The sequence below is a fragment of the Squalius cephalus genome, assembly GCF_949319135.1.
Source record: "Squalius cephalus genome assembly, chromosome: 18".
NCBI lineage: Eukaryota > Metazoa > Chordata > Actinopteri > Cypriniformes > Leuciscidae > Squalius > Squalius cephalus.
In genome coordinates, this window is record NC_137139.1 from 9,754,245 (window position 1) to 9,773,503 (window position 19,259).

General features: G+C 47.0%; 1 protein-coding gene across 1 annotated transcript in view; it reads left to right on the forward strand.

Annotated features, from left to right (window-relative positions):
• The window catches only part of LOC307145828 (B-cadherin-like), a gene marked incomplete at both ends in the record, with an annotated part of 61,302 nt that extends 44,794 nt beyond the window's left edge, over window positions 1-16,508 (forward strand). Inside the window, 7 exons of the mRNA XM_079849422.1 lie at window positions 7,678-7,871; window positions 8,011-8,142; window positions 8,264-8,446; window positions 8,725-9,044; window positions 14,791-14,933; window positions 15,698-15,922; window positions 16,165-16,508. Of these exons, the coding sequence (XP_079705548.1) occupies window positions 7,678-7,871; window positions 8,011-8,142; window positions 8,264-8,446; window positions 8,725-9,044; window positions 14,791-14,933; window positions 15,698-15,922; window positions 16,165-16,508 (1,541 nt within the window). The remainder of the gene's footprint in view (window positions 1-7,677; window positions 7,872-8,010; window positions 8,143-8,263; window positions 8,447-8,724; window positions 9,045-14,790; window positions 14,934-15,697; window positions 15,923-16,164) is intronic.
• Between the last annotated feature and the right edge of the window lie 2,751 nt (window positions 16,509-19,259).

Below are 19,259 nucleotides of genomic sequence, written 5' to 3' on the forward strand. Positions count from 1 at the left end.
AGTCGTGACTAGCTAGTTGATTTCTTCAACGATGCATCGTACTATGGTAGTTACTGTAAGCAGCGAGTTACGTCGTTGTTCGGGAAACGCACCCCTGATAACGACGGAACTTGCGAACATAGTTGGCTAACAATGCTTTTGGGAAACGCACCCCTGATTAGTACTACCACAATAGCACTACTACAAAGTATGACATTACCCGTTTTTTGGACATATACATTAATTTATACATTAAATAAGCTACCATTGTCCACAGTTGTCCATCCCACGGTAATGTGTGTGCAGTAAATCACAGACGGACTCGATTATGGTGAGATCAGATCATACCGGCTGTTGTCAGACTCCTTGTGCATACACAAATCTCACTGGATTATTAAAATTAATGGCAAAAAGAATGTTTGGAAATGTAAACTGATATTTCCTACTGATACACTATTGCAAAATATATAAATAACTGACTTATATATATATATCATATAGTTTTTTCATTGGATACTTACTACTCTTACTCAAGTAACTATTAAGATTATTACTTTTACTTTGAGTAAATATTTCTATAAGTAGCCTACTTGTACTTTTACTTGAGTACAGTTTTTGGATACACTGTAAAATCTAATTAGTTGGATTCTCTTCCTTTGAAACCAAATATCTGATCTCTTGTTGCAATCACTGCATCAATGGGAAGAGGATTACAATAGTATAAATTAAGTGCAAGTGCCCAACCAAAGGGATCACTAATCGCCATAATGGTGACTAAAAACATTTTAGGAAAATCAACATCAATTTATGAAGTCAGCTTGTGCGATGTTCTCTCAAATTTTTCAGTTGTATTAAAATTTCAACATTCAAGATGACTTTGGGAAATGAATGAATACAAACAGAGAAAAATAACTGCAGAAGTGGAGGAGATTAGTGAAAAGTCCATTAAGATTTTCCCCGCCTCAAAAACCACACTCAAACCAATCAATTAATCTTAACTTGGGTTCCCTTTCGTGGTCACTCCGAGTTACGTCGGATGACGACGATTGACGTTTGGGGTTTCGCCTAGAAGCCTATCACCTTCGAGTATATAAAACGAGCCAATGGCAATGAAATGCCATGGGTCTGCGGAATTTGCATAGCGTAACTCCGCCCGCCACAGGGGGTATATAAGGAAGTACGCTGCACAAATGCAGATATGTTTTCGCTTCGGAGCCGAGAACTTCTCCACTCCTGCAAGCCAAATATTCTGAGTTAGTCTTCTCTTACCTTCGAGACGAGCGAACTCTCCGGTGTTGGTGTGACGGCGATTTCAGCGAGTGCTCACTTCCCTGCTGATCTGTTCAGTGATCTGACAGTTAGTGTGTTTCTCCCTGTTCGCTTCAGCATCCGCGGAGTTTATCCTCTCACAAAAAGAGCATTGCACGTGGCACGTCTTTTTAAAGATGCCTCGCCCGTGCACTTCTGGTTGCGGTCGCGAGATATTTTTCTCTGATGGGCACGATCTCTGCTTGGCGTGTTTGGGCGTTGATCACACTAAAGCAGCGTTCGTGGATGACTCATGTTCCCATTGCGGGAATATGACCATCTCCATGCTGCGGTCGAGACTCAATGAACTCGTCAGAGCGAGAGTCCCCCTACCCACACCCCGATCTACTGACTCCGAGAGGGCTAGTACTTCGGCTGGTGGCCGGGGTGACCTGAGGGTGACTGTGTGGGACATACCGCCGACACGTCCACGGTCCACACACCCCTCTTCAGCATCGGTACCCGCGAGTGTACAAACTGAGACCGCTGGTCCCTCTTCGGAGCCCCAGCGCGTCTCGTTTGGAGCTCCAGAGGAAGATATCATGTCGATCGCGGCATCACAAGGTGGGCGCGAGTCCTCGGGAAGTGAGGATTCGGCTGTGTTGCCGCCCTCGGGCGTGCCAGCATTGTCCGAGTCTGATCCCGAGCTGACCGCCATGCTTTCCCGGGCAGCCGCGGCCATTGGTATTGAGTGGTCCCCGCCACCTGATCCAGTGCGCTCGCGGCTGGATGATTGGTTTTTGGGAGCGGCCGCTGACACTCGTCGCCGCCCAACCCCAATACCATTCTTCCCGGAAGTGCATGAGGAAGTCACGCGGTCCTGGAAGGCTCCCATGTCTTCCCGCGATCGTTCGTCGGCTTTCTCCGCCTTTCCTCCCCTCGATAGAGCTGATGCTTGTGGGTACACTGGGATTCCCACGGTTGAACGTTCTGTCGCGATGCAGCTGTGTCCGGCAAGCGCTTCATCACGTGGCGATCCAAAGCACCCGTCCAAAGCCTGTAGATTCTCGTCTACTATGGTGGCGAAGTCTTACAGAGCGGCGGGACAGGCAGCTGCTTCTCTGCATGCCATGGCCATCTTGCAGGTTTACCAGGCCAAGATGCTCCGTGACATGCACGAGGGTAGGACAGACCCAGGGCTCTTTGATGAGCTGCGCGCCGCCACCGACCTCGCTCTCCGGGCGACGAAGGTGACCGCGCGCTCCCTGGGTTTGGTGATGTCCACAGCTGTGGTCCAGGAGAGACATCTCTGGCTGAACCTGGCTGATATGCGTGAGCCCGAGCGGACTCGTCTGCTTGACGCTCCCATATCCCAGGCCGGCCTTTTCGGCGGTGCAGTCGAGGATTTTGCCCAACAGTTCTCGACTGCCCAGAAGCAGACTGAGGCGATCAAACACATTCTGCCCCGGCGTGCTGTTGCTGCTAAGCCACCGGTACAGAATCCTCAGCCTGCTCGCCGCCGAGGGCGCCCTCCTACGGCTCCCGCCCCTCCCACACGGCCCCAGCAGCAGCCTTCATCTGGGCCGCGTCGTGGAGGAAGCCGCAGGAAGGCGCCACAGCCCTCTCCAGCCCCTCCGCCCGCTAAACGCCAGGCCAAGCGGCGCTCCTGAGACGGGCAGCTCAGGATTGGCTTTCCTTTCTGTCCAGGAGGTGGTAGCAGGGCCACTCCTTCCCCCGGTGGAGGGCCGGGGGAGAATCTTTTGTTCTCCACTCCCCGCTGCTCGTCCCACGACGGGCAGCACCCTAATGTGGTTAAAGACAGAATCGAATTCCCCAATCCTGAGCCCACAGAGCTCGAGGGCCACAGTGCGCGCCACCCTCGGGTCCCGCCACTGCCGCCCTCCTCTGTCCCAGAGGTGCGGGATGACAGCACGCGCCGCCCACGGGCCACGCTCCTCTCATCCCCCTCTGTCGCCAGACCCCTGCCAGAGCACGCCCCCGTGGGACGCGCGCCCTCCCCTGGCCTCCTCTGGCAGGACGCGGTTAATGACCATGCCCCCGCACAGGGCCGCTATGCCACCCTCGCCGGTGCCGGTCATTCCGCCTCGCTGCCCCACCGACGGTACGTCTGTGGTTCGTATGACCCCGCTGGTGCATTTTCTGGAGGCCTGGCTAGAGCTTCCCAGACTGTCCCACTGGGTCGCGAGAACCATCAGGCTCGGCTACGCGATTCAGTTCGCGCGATCTCCTCCCCGCTTCAGGGGAGTCCGCTTTACTATGGTCGGTGGCAATGCCCCTGTCATGAGAGCGGAGGTCGCCACCCTGCTGGCGAAGGGTGCGATCGAGGTTGTCCCTCCAGCCGAAATGAAGTCCGGCTTCTACAGCCCTTACTTCATTGTACCCAAGAAGTCCGGTGGGTTACGGCCAATCCTCGACCTGCGCGTCTTGAACCGCTCCCTTCACAGGCTGCCGTTCAAGATGCTAACGGCCAAACACATCCTCCAGTGTGTGCGGCCGCAGGATTGGTTTGCAGCGATCGACCTGAAGGACGCCTACTTCCATGTCTCCAGTTTACCTCGACACAGACCGTTTCTACGGTTTGCTTTCGAGGGGCAGGCATACCAGTACGCGGTTCTCCCTTTCGGGCTAGCCCTGTCTCCTCGCGTCTTCACGAAAGTCGTCGAGGCAGCCCTTGTTCCCCTCCGGGAACACGGGGTTCGCATCCTGAACTATCTCGACGACTGGCTAATCCTAGCTCACTCTCGAGACCAGGTTTGCGAACACAGGGACCTAGTGCTTCAGCACCTAGTTCGTCTGGGCCTTCGGGTCAACTGGGAGAAGAGCAAACTCTGCCCCGTGCAGAGGATCTCTTTTCTCGGTATGGAGATCGACTCGGTCGCCATGTGCGCGCAGCTTACGAGCGAGCGCGCGCAGTCACTGCTGACTTGTCTTCGCCAATTCGAGGGCAAGAGTGCGGTTCCACTGAAACTATTTCAGAGGCTCCTGGGGCATATGGCATCCGCAGCCGCAGTAACGCCGCTGGGATTGCTTCATATGAGACCGCTTCAGCTTTGGCTTCGCGATCGAGTCCCGAGGTGGGCATGGCAACACGGCACGCTCCGAGTCCCAGTGACTCCAGCCTGCCGTCAGACCTTCACCCCGTGGGCGAACCTCAATTTTCTACGGGCCGGAGTGCCCTTAGAACGAGTTTCCCGGCATGTTGTTGTATCAACAGATGCCTCCAACACGGGCTGGGGCGCCATGTGCAATGGTCATGCTGCCGCGGGCTCCTGGACAGGACCCCAGCGCCTTTGGCATGTCAATTGCCTCGAGTTGCTGGCTGTACGTCTCGCCCTGCACCGCTTCCATGCGCTGCTCAGGGGCCAGCACGTTCTAGTCCGATCAGACAATACCGCAACAGTAGCGTACATCAACCACCAGGGTGGTCTACGCTCCCGCCGTATGTCGCAACTCGCTCGCCATCTCCTCATATGGAGTCAGAAGCATCTGAGGTCGCTTCGAGCCATTTATATCCCGGGACACCTGAACCAGGCGGCCGACGAGCTGTCTCGAGTTCGGCCTCTCGCTGGAGAATGGCGACTCCATCCCCAGACGGTCCAGCTGATTTGGGATCAGTTCGGCGACGCACAGGTAGACCTGTTTGCCTCCCACGACTCGTCCCATTGCGACCTGTTTTATTCCCTGACCGAGGGCACGCTCGGCACGGATGCACTGGCGCACAGCTGGCCGCGGGGCCTACGCAAGTATGCGTTTCCCCCAGTGAGCCTTCTTGCGCAGACCTTGCGCAAGATCAGGGAGGACGAGGAGCAGGTCATTTTGGTTGCCCCGTATTGGCCCAACCGGACCTGGTTCTCCGAACTAGTACTCCTCGCGACAGCACCTCCCTGGCCAATTCCTCTGAGGAAGGACCTCCTTTCTCAGGGACGGGGCACCTTATGGCACCCTCGTCCCGATCTTTGGAACCTCCACGTGTGGCTCCTGGACTGGACGAGGCAGGTTTGAGTACCCTACCACCTGCGGTGGTGGCTACCATCACTTCCGCTAGAGCATCGTCCACGAGACATGCCTATGCGTTGAAGTGGAACCTCTTCGTCAACTGGTGTTCTTCTAAACATCAAGAACCCACGAAATGCCCGATCAGTGTCGTGCTTTCCTTCCTGCAAGAAGGGTTGGAGCGAAGGCTGTCTCCCTCCACCCTGAAAGTCTATGTTGCCGCCATTGCCGCACATCACGAAGCAGTTGATGGTAAGTCTCTGGGAAAGCACGACCTGATCGTCAGGTTCCTGAGGGGAGCGAGGAGACTAAATCCTCCTCATCCTCCCCTCGTACCCTCTTGGGACCTCTCAGTGGTTCTAACTGCCCTGCAGAGTGCTCCATTTGAGCCTTTACAGTCAGTGGAGCTTAAGTTCCTGTCAATGAAGACAGCGCTCCTGGTTGCATTGGCCTCCATCAAGAGGGTAGGGGACCTGCAGGCATTTTCGGTTGACGAAGCGTGCCTGGAATTCGGGCCGGCTAACTCTCACGTGATCCTGAGACCCCGGCTTGGATACGTGCCCAAGGTTCCTACCACACCCTTTCGAGACCAGGTAGTGAACCTGCAAGCGCTGCCCTTGGAGAAGGCAGACCCAGCCTTGGCACTGCTCTGTCCAGTACGCGCCCTCCGTGCTTACGTAGACAGAACGCGGTGTTTCAGGACCTCAGACCAGCTCTTTGTCTGTCATGGTGGGAAGCTGAAGGGAAAGGCTCTCTCAAAGCAAAGGTTATCTCACTGGATAGTGGATACCATTGCTTTGGCATACCAGCAGCAAGGTCGTCCGTGCCCCCTTGGTGTGAAAGCCCACTCCACACGTAGTGTGGCTTCCTCTTGGGCTCTAGCGCATGGCGCCTCGCTAACAGACATTTGTAGAGCTGCAGGCTGGGCGACACCCAACACATTCGCGAGATTTTATAATCTCCGAGTAGAGCCAGTTTCTTCTCATGTACTCGCTTCAACCAGCCGGTGCTAGATTCTGCTCAGGTGTCTTCGCTTGCTCGCCATTCCTCTCCACGGACGGGATACGTGCGATATTCTCCTCAGGTGAGTCTGATAAGCTCTGAGTTCCTCCAGCACTGGTTACGTCATCGCCTGAGTTATGCCAATTTCCATAACACAGCTTTTGCGCTTGACTAGGTGCCTCCATGTGCATGGTTCCCCCTCTGGGCGACCCCCACATGTGTATCCACTGTAAGTCTCCTTGTGAGCGTGTGTCTTTCCCTTGGCAAGCCACCTTGCCACCCCTGGGGTTTAAAAATTCCACCTGCGGCTGGACACCCCAGTGATTTTCCATATGCAGCCCTCTGGGTCATATGTGTATTCTAAGTCCCCCCCATCAATGGCTGGGCATAATTGCATATTTCTCTCTGGAGATATGCTTCCCAGTGTACCTTGGTATCCCTGTGTTAAGTAGGACTCCTTCGTTCGTGCTAGTCTCACAACAGGGAGCTCAGACTTACGCAGGGCACTGGAAGACAGCCGAGGTGGCGTGATTAGACTGGAACCCCAATCGTCGTCATCCGACGTAACTCGGAGTGACCACGAAAGGGAACGTCTCGGTTACGGATGTAACCCTCGTTCCCTGAGTGGGAACGGAGACGTTACGTCTTCCTGCCACTTCCGCTGTACCGCTGAAAAACGCCTGGGGCCAGTCTCGGCTCCTCAGCGAAGACATATCTGCATTTGTGCAGCGTACTTCCTTATATACCCCCTGCGGCGGGCGGAGTTACGCTATGCAAATTCCGCAGACCCATGGCATTTCATTGCCATTGGCTCGTTTTATATACTCGAAGGTGATAGGCTTCTAGGCGAAACCCCAAACGTCAATCGTCGTCATCCGACGTAACGTCTCCGTTCCCACTCAGGGAACGAGGGTTACATCCGTAACCGAGACGTTTTCTTAGTAAACAAAACATAGTATGTGAATAGTGCAGATTACTAGATTTTTACAATTAAGTTAAGACATTAAGTCAAATTAACTAAAAAGTGTTAGTTAAAATCACTGTTGGATTTTACAGTGCACCTCTGCACACAACACAACTATTTTTATTTTTATTTATTTTTTTTAAATTAAATTGAGGCATTGTAACTTATTATTTAAGTTATTACAATATATGAGAGCAAGATTTTCAATGAATAAACAACTTATTTTGGTCGGTTTCTCACGCCCAGCTATTGTTAAAGATACTTAATATAAAGTGTAAAGTTCTATTTCCTAAGTGCAATGACCATGGATATTAAACAGATAGGACTGGATTCTGTAATACAGCAGTAAAAACATACAGGTTTGAAACAAGGGTGAATAAATAAGGACTGGGTGAAATATTCTTAAATATTGAATAAATTCTTTGAGGGTGAAGAAATTACATTACATTCATCTAGCACTTTATTTCTAGGTAAAACAGTAATGACAGTACTGGCATCTGATGAAGATGATTCAACAACAAACAATGGAACATTTGATTTAACAATCAAGTCTGTCACACCAAAACCAGATAATGTTACATTTTATATTCAGCAGCAAAAAGATGTAAATCAGCAACAGCAACAATTCGGGCACGTTTATTTTAATGGGTGTTTGAACTATGAGGTATGAAACTAATTTCTTTCATTGGTAATAATAAGCTACTTTTGTACCTTTACCTGTTTGGCATGCATTGCTTTTTGTGCTTTATAAATATTTCTCCATTCCTACACAAGAAATCTTCTACTAAATTAATCTTTTTCAGAAAGCTCAGAAATATACAATCCTGGTTGAAGCAAAGGACAAAGGGGAAAAGATACAATTATCAAGTACAAGTACAGTGATAATCAATATTTTGGACAAAAACAACAATCTTCCAGAGTTCTCTGGCAAAAACGTAGGTTTCATATTGGACTGGAAGTTTCCAAGTTTTGATGCTTGTGATTTAAAAAAAATGTATACTGTATATGGTAAGCATATTCTATAAAACCCAACCAAATATTTGATTTGTGTTTCAGGGACCTGGGAATGTCAAGGAGCATGAAACTGGGGTTGAAGTTCTGCGACTGCAAGTAACAGACAAAGACACCCGTGGTTCAGAAGCCTGGAAAGCCAAATACACTATCCATGGAGATAAAAAAGAGCAGTTCAAAATTGAAACAGACCCTGATACAAACGAGGGGATTTTAACAGTTGTTAAGGTAGGCATATGGTTGACGTTTTTATTGTGTAAGTCAGCCTGCCCAAAGGTTGAGTCAGTGTTGCTGCTTTAGGCTGATTATGATGCTCAAACAAACAGAAAAAATGTTTTGATTGCGCCAGAACCAGTTTGCACTGAAATACCTTGTCGCTATATTGTTGCCTCTGCTGGGATTGGAGCTATTAAGACATAAAAAAAAAAATGAAAATATGTATGCATGCATTCATGTTCACACTTCTCTGATCTCTCTTTATTTTTCGGCTCATTCCAAACACCTAGCAAATGGACTACAAGGAGCAAACATACCAAAATCTATCTATCAGTGTGCAGAACGAACTTCCTTACTTTTCATGCAAGGTCAAAAAGCAAGTAGAGAATGCCAAGTGGGAGGTCGACGTTATACCCCAAAACTCTGGCATGAGTGTTGAAAACCTCTATAATACCATTCCAGTGACCATTTTAGTTGAAGATGTCAACGACCCTCCGGTATTTATACCCTCTGTTAAACATGTTCACATAATGGAGAACATAGCAGCAGGAACAAGTCTTACAACATTCACTGCTAAAGACATGGATGGAAGCCATACAAACACATTTAAGTATGAGAAGCTTATAATATGTGTAAAACGTACTCGGTTACTAGCGTAACCTCGGTTCTCTCTAGTAGAGGGAACGAGTACTGCGTAAGATATCTTACGCTAGGGGAAAATCCTTTTTCCGCGAGATATTGAAGCCAAAAATTATCCTTAATTTTTTAATAATGCAAAACGCGTTGCGGCAGCATACAGACATAGGCGAGACAGCTCGCGCGCCTATTGGCTGCTCTGCGGCAACTGCAGCAGCCTATCGAGCGAGGCCTGGGGTGACGTCAGACCCAATGAGGGCGCTTCGCGCCCGCTGCGTCACATCCCACCAAAACGGGCGTGGCCTAGGCTTATAAATACAGCTCGCAGGCAGCTAATATCTGTTTTTTCATCATCGAAGCAACCAGAGCGTGTGCATGCACGGCAAGATACGCAGTACTCGTTCCCTCTACTAGAGAGAACCGAGGTTACGCTAGTAATCGTGTACATTCTCTTACGAGAGGTCTCTCGTACTGCGTAAGATATCTTACGCTAGGGGACCCAATGCAAGACGCCGTGCGTGCTGGGATCTGACACCAAAGACCCAAGGGCGAAAGCCCGGGGTTCATATAGTGCACAATCACCCAGGGAACTCACAGGGAGTCCGGGAAGAGGGAGGGGCGAAGCCGCACTCTTCCGCGTATAGCAGCGTCGCTTAGACGCGAATTACATCATACAGACAGGGCGGGGTACGGCCTGAACTGATGGGGAAATGTGGGTCTTATACAGTTTGCCCAAAACACATCTTTGTGCTGTTTTTTACACTGTCGATCATTGAGCTGTGCTCAGTAGACGCAGCATTCTGAGCTGATAGCATCAGGACAGACAATACTGGTTATCTAGACCGACAGCAGCCTGGCCTGCAGGGCGGGAACCTCTAGGTTGTAAAACCTTATAAATGTAGACGGGGAGGCCCAGCCTGCCGCCATACATATATCTTGCAAGGCAATCCCACTTGACCAGGCCCACGATGAAGCCATGCTTCTTGTGGAGTGCGCTCTGACACCCAACAGGCATTGCATGCCCTTGGAAGCGTACGCTAGCGCAATAGCGTCAACTATCCATCTGGATAGGCTCTGTTTCGACGCGGCTAGTCCCTTAGAACACCTGCTGAACGAAACAAAGAGCTGCTCTGTCTGTCTGAAAACAGACGAGCGAGACACATAAGCTCTTAATGCCCTGACTGGGCAGAGGAGGCTTGCGTCTCCTTCCTCATCAGGGACCGGTAGGGCTGACAGGGAAATGACCTGCGCCCTAAACGGTGTGTTGAGGGATTTTGGAACATAACCGTGCGTAGGTTTGAGTATAACTCTTGAGTCATTAGGCCCAAACTCCATGCACGTCGCACTCACTGAGAGCGTGTGTAAGTCCCTTATGTGCTTCACTGAAGCGAGAGCCAGCAGAAACACAGTCTTGAAAGACAGGTGTTTCAGATCAATCGTCTGTAAAGGCTCGAATGGGCCATCTTTCATGGCTTCCAGCACCGTAGAAAGGTCCCATACAGGGACTGAGGGAGGTCTGGGAGGATTCAGTCGCTTAGCCCCTCTAAGGAAGCGGATGACTAAATCGTTCCTTCCTATTGACTGACCAAGCGTTGTTCTCGAGAACGCTGCTATAGCCGCCACATAGACTTTGAGCGTGGAAGGGGTCCTGCCCTTATCCAGCAGCTCTTGTAGGAAGGAGAGCACCTCTGTCACACGCCACGGGCTGCGCACCAGCCCGAGAACACTGACCATTTCAAGGAGTAGAGACGTCTCGTAGACGGAGCTCTAGCCTGCGTGATCGTGTTTAACACTCCTTTTGGGAGTTCAGCGGGTACCCATTGATGGCCCAAACATGAAGGGACCACAATTCTGGGTGAGGATGCCAAATCGAGCCGTGGGCCTGGGAGAGGAGGTCTCTCCTCACTGGCACTGGCCACGGGGCAGTGCTCGCTAGCTGCATCATAACTGGGAACCATGGTTGGTTCCTTCTTCCCTGAGCATCCTTCTTCCCTGATCCACTCTATCACCTGAGCCAGGAGAGAGACGGGGGGAAAAGCACAGAGCGGGCGGCGGGGCCATACATGAGCCAGCGCGTCCCTGCTCTTGGAGAAAAATTCCAGACAGTGAGCGTTTTCTTGAGACGCAAACAGGTCTACTTCCGCTCTGCCGAATTTCTTCCACAGCAGTTGGACTGTCTGTGGGTGTAGAGACCATTCGACTGCCGGAACATTGTTCCTGGACAGTCTGTCTGGTCCTATGTTTAGGAGCCCCGGCACGTGCGCTGCTCTCAGCGAGCGCAGGTTGCGCTGAGCCCATACCAGGAGGCGTTCTGCTAGCCTGTGCAGGTTCCCGGACCTGAGACCGCCCTGGCGATTTATGTAGGACACCACAGACATGTTGTCCGAGCGGACCAGGACGTGGTGTCCTTTTATTTGGGGACAGAAACGCATCAGCGCGTTGTCTACTGCCAACATTTCGAGGCAGTTTATGTGCAGAAGCTTCTCCCATTCTGACCATTGGCCGAAGAACGGTCTGCCCTCGAGCAGTGCTCCCCATCCCGAGGTGGATGCGTCCGTAGACACCACCCTCACCCTCGAGGAAGTCCCCAGGCTTACACCTGATTGGTACCAGTCGTTTGCCTTCCAAGGTTTCAGAGCTGTGATGCACTTCTGATTGACCTTGAGACGAAGCAGACCGGAGGTCGCTCGCGCTTTCAGCCAGAACTGCAGTGGGCGCATGCGGAGCAAGCCCAGCTGAAGCACTGATGATGCTGAAGCCATGAGACCTAGCATCTTCTGAAATTTCTTGAGCGGGACAGATGCGCCGCAGCAGAAAGAGCCCGCTGCGCGCTGAATGTCTACTGTGCGCTGTGGTGATAGCTGTGCTATCATGGACAGCGAGTCCAGCTCTGTGCCCAGGAAAGATATCATCTGACTGGGGGACAGAGAGCTCTTCGCCCAATTGACTCTGAGACCCAAATTCTCGAGGTGATCGAGTAAAATGGTCGTGTGCTCTGTGAGCTCTGGGCGAGATTGAGCTAGAATCAGCCAATCGTCCAAATAGTTCAGTACTCGCATGCCCCGCAGTCTGAGGGGTGCGAGTGCTGCATCCATGCACATTGTAAATGTACGGGGTGCTAGGGATAAGCAGAACGGCAGGACTGTGTACTGATATCACTGGCCCTCAAAGGCGAATCTCAAAAATCGCCTGTGACGTGACGCTATCTGTATTTGAAAATCTTTCAGATCTATTGACACAAACCAATCTCCTCGGCGAATCTGCGCGAGGATTTTTCTGGTCGTGAGCATTCTGAGCTGTCGCTTCACAAGCACTCTGTTCAGTTGCCTTAGATCTAGTATGGGTCTGAGACCCCCGTCTTTTTTCGGCACCAGGAAGTATCTGCTGTATAGCCCTCCTTCGCTCTGAACTTGAGAGAGAGGCTCTATGGCCCCTTTGTTCAATAGTTTCGCGACTTCGGCTCGAAGTAAATGTGCTACTTCTGTTTTCACCGTGGTCTTGACACGTGCCGCGTAGCAGCGAGTGTGTCGGCGAAACTGCAGCGAATAGCCTCCTTTTATAATGTCTAGCACCCACTTCGAAACCCCGGGCAGCTTTGCCCATGCGTCTGCATGAATGGCTAGGGGTTGAATACGAAGCGCGCTCCGTTCGCTCAGCGACAGAGAAGCTTCGGTGTGCTGTAACATAAGCATCGCGCTTATGACATTTGAGGCAGGGGGCGCGCTGATAACAGCGGGCAGATTGCCCGCGCTCGACTCCTCTGCGGCGGTCAACCGAGAGAGGGAGGGCTGGGCGAGTCCCGTAGGAACTATCATGTCTGTGTGTGGATGTGGGCGCGGGATAGCGGGCACATTTACCACACTGAAAACATTGTCCGCTTGAGTGAAGCGAATGCACGTTGGTTTTGTTTTTACAGAAACCTTGAGACATGCAGAACGTAGTGTTTGTGGGCACTGGGTAGTGGGCACATTTACCACGTTTACTGCGCAATCGATCTGAGTCGATTTTATGTGCGCGAGCCCTGTGTGACTGGCTGTGCTTGTGTGTAGGAATGGGCACTGGGCAGTGAGCATTTTTTCTACACATAAAACACCATCGGCCGTGGCCGGGACACCAGAAAAATCACTCTTATGGGATTTATCTGGGTAGCCGTAAAAGCGGCGTTTGTGTGCAGGCAAGCGTGCTGCGTCGCTGACTTGTTTACTGCAGAATACACTGGAACAGTCACATTTACTGGAACTGAACGTGCGAGAAGTTGCCATAGAAACAGAGAGCGTCAACATGCTGGCGTTTATTTGCAGGCTTGCGTGTTTTACAACAGGCTCGTTCACTGCAATATTGACATTTCCAGTCGCCTGAACTTCAGAGGGGAATGAGAAATGTGTGAGAAATGGAGGTCGGTCCGTCCGCAGCGGGACCAGAAACACTCTCTTTTCTCCTTACGCCAGTGATGCACGGAAACCATAGAAACGGTGTTTGGGTGCAGGCAAGCGGGTTGTACAACGCGCTCGTTGGCTGCAAAATACACATCTGCAGTCGCTTTTTCAGGGAACTGACAGAGCGAGCATTAACGGCATAATTTTATCTGCCGGTAGACCCGGGATCGAACACAGGTCTCCCGTGCGAAAGCCTGAGAGTCTGCCACTGGGCCACAGGGGGAGACACATGGTCATTCAGTTAGCGCAAGTATTATCAGAGAGCGTCAACATGCTGGCATTTATTTGCAGGCGTGCGTGCATTACAACAGGCTTGCTCACTGCAATATTGACATTTCCAGTCGCCCGAACTTCAGAGGGGAATGAAAAATGTGTGAGAAATGGAGGTCGGCCCGGCCGCAGCGGAACTAAAAACACTCTCTTCTCCTTTCGCCAGTGACGCACGGGAACCATAGAAACGGTGTTTGGGTGCAGGCGAGCGGGTTGTACAACGCGCTCGTTGGCTGCAAAATGCACATCTGCAGTCGCCTTTCATGGAACTGACAGAGCGAAGCATTGGCGGCATAATTTATCTGCCGTTAGACCGGGATTCAAACACCGGTCTCTCGTGCGAAAAACCTAAGATTCCACCACTGTGCCACAGGGGGGGAACACAAAGGCTTTCAGATGCACGAGCATATAGGAGAGCGTCAACATGTTTTCTTCGCGTTTGCTTGCTTGCTTGCTTGTATTAAAACAGGCTCGTTTGCTGCAATATTGATATTTCCAGTCGCCTGATCAGGGAACTGAGAAATGTGAGAAATTGAGGTTGGTCCATCCTCGGCGGGACTAAAAACACTCCTTTCTCCTTTCGCCGGTGAGTGACGCATGAATGGGGCGCAGGGGCAGGGTAGCTTTCTTGTAACGTAAAGAAAAACTAACCCCGACCGTCCGCTTCCAGCCTCCCTTGTGAACGGCGCAGTTTGCGCGGCTCGAACAGAGGGAGAGAGAAAGCTAGCCCCGTGACCGTCCGCTCCTGACATCCCCTGTGAGCGGCGCGGTTTGCGCGGCTCGAACAGAGGGAGAACAGGTATCGTCCCCCAAGCAGGCAAGGCAAGCGGGCGAACCGGCGAGGATAATTTTTGGCTTCAATATCTCGCGGAAAAAGGATTTTCCCCTAGCGTAAGATATCTTACGCAGTACGAGAGACCTCTCGTAAGAGAACTAATGCCACTGTAGTTTATTGGAGGTACAGGATCACATATAAACACAGGTGAATTCATCTGGTGTTTGTTTGGTTCTCAGATTTGTTAAAGGTGAAGATATTGATGGATGGATAACTGTTGATGCAAAGACTGGACGAGTATCCACAAATACAATTATGGACAGAGAGTCGCCGTTTGGGATAAACAGCACCTATAGAGCAACCCTATATGCTGTGGATGATGGTAAGATGATGTTTTTTTTATTCAGCAAAGATGCATTCAATTGATCCAAAGTGACAGTAAAGACATTTTTGTTACAAAAGATTTATATTTCAAATAAATGCTGTTCTTTTGAACTTTTCATCAAAGAATCCTGAAAAAGTTATCACTGTTTCCACAAAAATATTAGGCAGCACAACGGTTTTCAACAATGATAATAATCATAAATGTTTCTGGATCATCAGATCTTCATATTAGAATGATTTCTGAAGGATCATGTGACACTGAAGACTGGAGTAATGATGCTGCAATTACAGCTTTGCATCACATGGATAAATTGGAATATTATTGCACAATGCTACTGCATTTACTGTATTTCTGATCGAATAAACGTAGCCTTGGTGAGCATAACAGACTTAACAGAAATCTGACTGACCACAAACTTTTCAACAGTAGTGTACTGTTGATTATCTATTATAGATATTCTATATCTTCTATTTAAAGAAGTTATTTTATTTTATTTACAAATTAAATTTAATAAATTAACCACACAGGGTCCAACATTAACAGCTGTCTAGCGGAAAATGCATGAAAAAAATAGCTAGCCAGTTAGTCTTGTGTAACCAGACTTACGATAATGGCATAAAGTCAGTGTCAGAAATGTTAGGGTGATAAAACTGTCCTCTTATCATAATGAAGAAAGCTAAACTCATGAATGATCATGGATGGCATTATCATGTCTTGTACTCCAAATTAATTTCTGTTTACCCCATGTCTCCGATTGGCAGGTGTCCCACCGCTGACAGGCACTGGAACTCTATTTATTCACCTGAATGATCAAAATGATAACGTACCAATGCTTGAAGTGAACACAGTCAACATGTGCCTGGATATAGAGCCAACAGAGGCCAATATCACAGCTGTAGACCTGGACCTTCCTCCATACAGTTCACCTTTCAACTATGAGCTTATAGGAGATGTTAAGGACAAGTGGAGAGTTGAACCAACCCATGGTAATATCACCTTCTACTTCACTCATCCCAGTCCACCCTACACAATTCCTCACTTAATGTCCTGTTTCAATCTGGAAAACACATCACAGAAGAAAAATAAGTTATGAACAGTGTTATGTTATGTTACTCTAGGCAAATAATGCCAGAGATCTCTTAGAAAGACAACACTCTTCCACCACCTCTTTGAGGTTGTGGTTTTGTATCTTTTAGCAGTAATACTAACAGATCTTTTTCTCTTGAAGGCACAACGGTGAGTCTTGTAAAAGAACACAGTGTGTATTCAGGTCATCACCTCCTCCAGATCAAAATATCAGACCAGCAGGGATTGTCCTCCATCCAAAACCTGTCTGTCACAGTGTGTGACTGCTCTATCGCTCCCGACTGCCATGCCAGGATGACTCGGATGGCTCAAATGGGACCTGCTGCAGCCTGGATCATTGTTCTTACAGTTCTGATCTTCATGGGTAATGCAGTGATTTACAATGTTTTGATGGTATTAACAGTCCTAATAGATGATGAAGGATTTTGCAAACAGTTTCATAATACTAAAAACCCATCCTTCTGTACAAGTCAATCCAACCATTAAAGGTGTGGTAAAACAACAACAAAAAATTCTGTGGAAACCTATAGAAACCGGTTTTTGAATGACATACCCTTGTGAAAAAGAAGTGTACTTAATTGTATTGAAAGCGCACTTTTTGTGTGCTTAAAATAATAAAAGTATACTTTTTGAAAAGTGCACTTGCAGATAATATAATAAAATTAAAATTAAAGACCACTTAAGTGCACTTAAAGGGAATACACTTTAATGGCAATATTTATTGCACTTAGTAATAATGTCTAATTAAGCTTAACTTAAAGAAAGTACACTTTCATCACAATATTTCTTAACACACTTAAATACACTTTTTAAAAATGCACTTTGTAATAATATCTAATTAAGTTTAATTTAAAGTAAGTATACTTTCATCACAATATTTCTTAACACACTTAAGTATACTTTTTAAAAATGCACTTTGTAATAATGTCTAATTAAGCTTAACTTAAAGAAAGTACACTTTCATCATAATTTTTATAAACACACTTAAGTGCACTTTTTACAAATGCACTTTTTAATAATGTCTAATTAAATGTTACTTAAAGAAAGAACACTTTCATGACAATATTTATAAACACACTTAAGTGCATGTTTTACAAAATGCACTTTGTAATGTCTACTAAGTTTTACTTAAACATACATTTTAAATAATTATTATTTATAGTGTTTTAAATTTATTAAAGTTAAAGTTATAAGTTATTAAAGGAAATTTATTTTGATGTATTGACTAATATATACTAAATAAAATAACAGTTTTAATGGAAAACATGGAAAATAATTTATTTTAATTCCAACTCAAGTGTGTTGTCCAAAATTTATTTGTTAATGTATTTTAAATGTGTTTTGTCTATAATATATACTGTGTGCATTATGCAGTTGAAATGTATTTTTCCAATACATCTGCTTATACAGTATAATCCAGTACAACTTATTGTTGACATTTTTATCACCAGCCCTTGCTCTATGAACTCAACTAGTGTCAGCTTTCTGCATAATATTTGAAAATAAAATGTAATATACGAGAGGAGCCTAATAGTAATGTGTTGTAGCTACTTTACATCTGTGAACATAATACTTTCAATATCATTATGTTGTTCTAAGTCAATTAAACACACATTTAATTGTATTAATTGTAAGCAAAAGTTAAACAAATGTAAACAAAATGAATTTGCATTTAAATTCAGTTAAAATACATTTAATTTTAATCACATTACACTACATTGAAAAAAAGATTGACTTTTAGTTAGGTTAATGAGTAAAGTTTTGTGAACTTACAGAGTTTAACAACACAATGAGTTAGAACAACTTCAACTTAAACAGAAAAGCTGAAATAACATTTAACCATGCATGATATATGAATATGTTGTTTAATGCGCATGCGCGATAAATACTACGTCATGATGACGCACTACTTCACTAGAGTTTGAAAAATGCGCTGTTGTGTTTTGCGATCCGTTTGCGATGCGTGATGATACTGAAGCTAGCCAAACAAGAGAACAAAAGGAGCACCACATTTGGATGTCTGTTTGCAGATGAGACATTATGCTGCAAATAATTAGTCAAGTAAGTATATCTTGATGCTTTCTTCAGTTATTTTTTTTTTTCTCCGTAACATGGCAGTTGCTGAGTGCATTTTAATCGCAGATATTATAAACTCAATAGACTCGGGAGGTGAATTAATCATGTTTTCAATAATTTATATATGATTGCATTCTAATAATGTCTTACATTGTAATGTGAGGAAGGCGTGTGGTCGTGTTCGAGGAATTTGGTTGCTGATTTTTTTTTAAAAACTATAAACTTACTTTTTAAATTATTTTAAACAAGCTACTAAAAAATTGCTGAATGCTGATCCAATATTGTAACACTCAAATACGTTTATATACATTTAATTAAAATAATCAATCTTATAACCACCATAAATATTTAATATATTACCCACCTCTAGAAAAAATGCTTGTAATGTGTTCAATTTCATTTTGTATTTAAAGAGTTGTTCAATTACTATTTGGTTTGGAATATGTAATATTTTTGTGTTTATCTGGATTTAAACATTCATTTTGCAGGATCAGTTCATATTTATTATTGGAGATACAGTGCAAGCGGTGTGGAATCACAGACCTGTATTGATGAGGTTATGTTACAAGATTTATAATGACAGCACATCCTGATCAAGCTAAAACACTACTTTCAAGTCACTAACTATCCCTATAGCTTTTAAATGCTTTGAATATTTTGCTGGTGCAAGTAAAATTCCCACCTGTGCATTTACACATGCCCCTATAATATATATATATTTTATAGGTAACAAACCAAAGGAAGAAAGCTTGCAGCATTGCTGTGTCAACCGTGGTAAATACAGGAACAGGAACATCCTTCATGAAGATGTGGGGCAAGCTTAAAATGTAAGAATACCTTTCTTAATTTGCATTGGTCCTGGGTTTGCATGGGTCATTTATCTATATTTGTGTAATTGATAAAGTTATGCTTAATTCCCTGTAAAGTAGCAATAAAAAGGTTCTCTATTTTGAATCACTTTAAGCCCAGTGTCAGTGAAGATGGCGTAGTCAGTGGAATCCTGGTGTGTGTGGGAAATAGAAGGAACCTTGCCCAGCTTTCTACTACGATGTGGCCCTGGTGACTGAGGTAATCAATCACATCACACATTCATCAACAGTTAACAGTAAAAAGTTTACATACACCTTGCAGAATAAACTGCTTCATCAGGGTAGTTCTAAA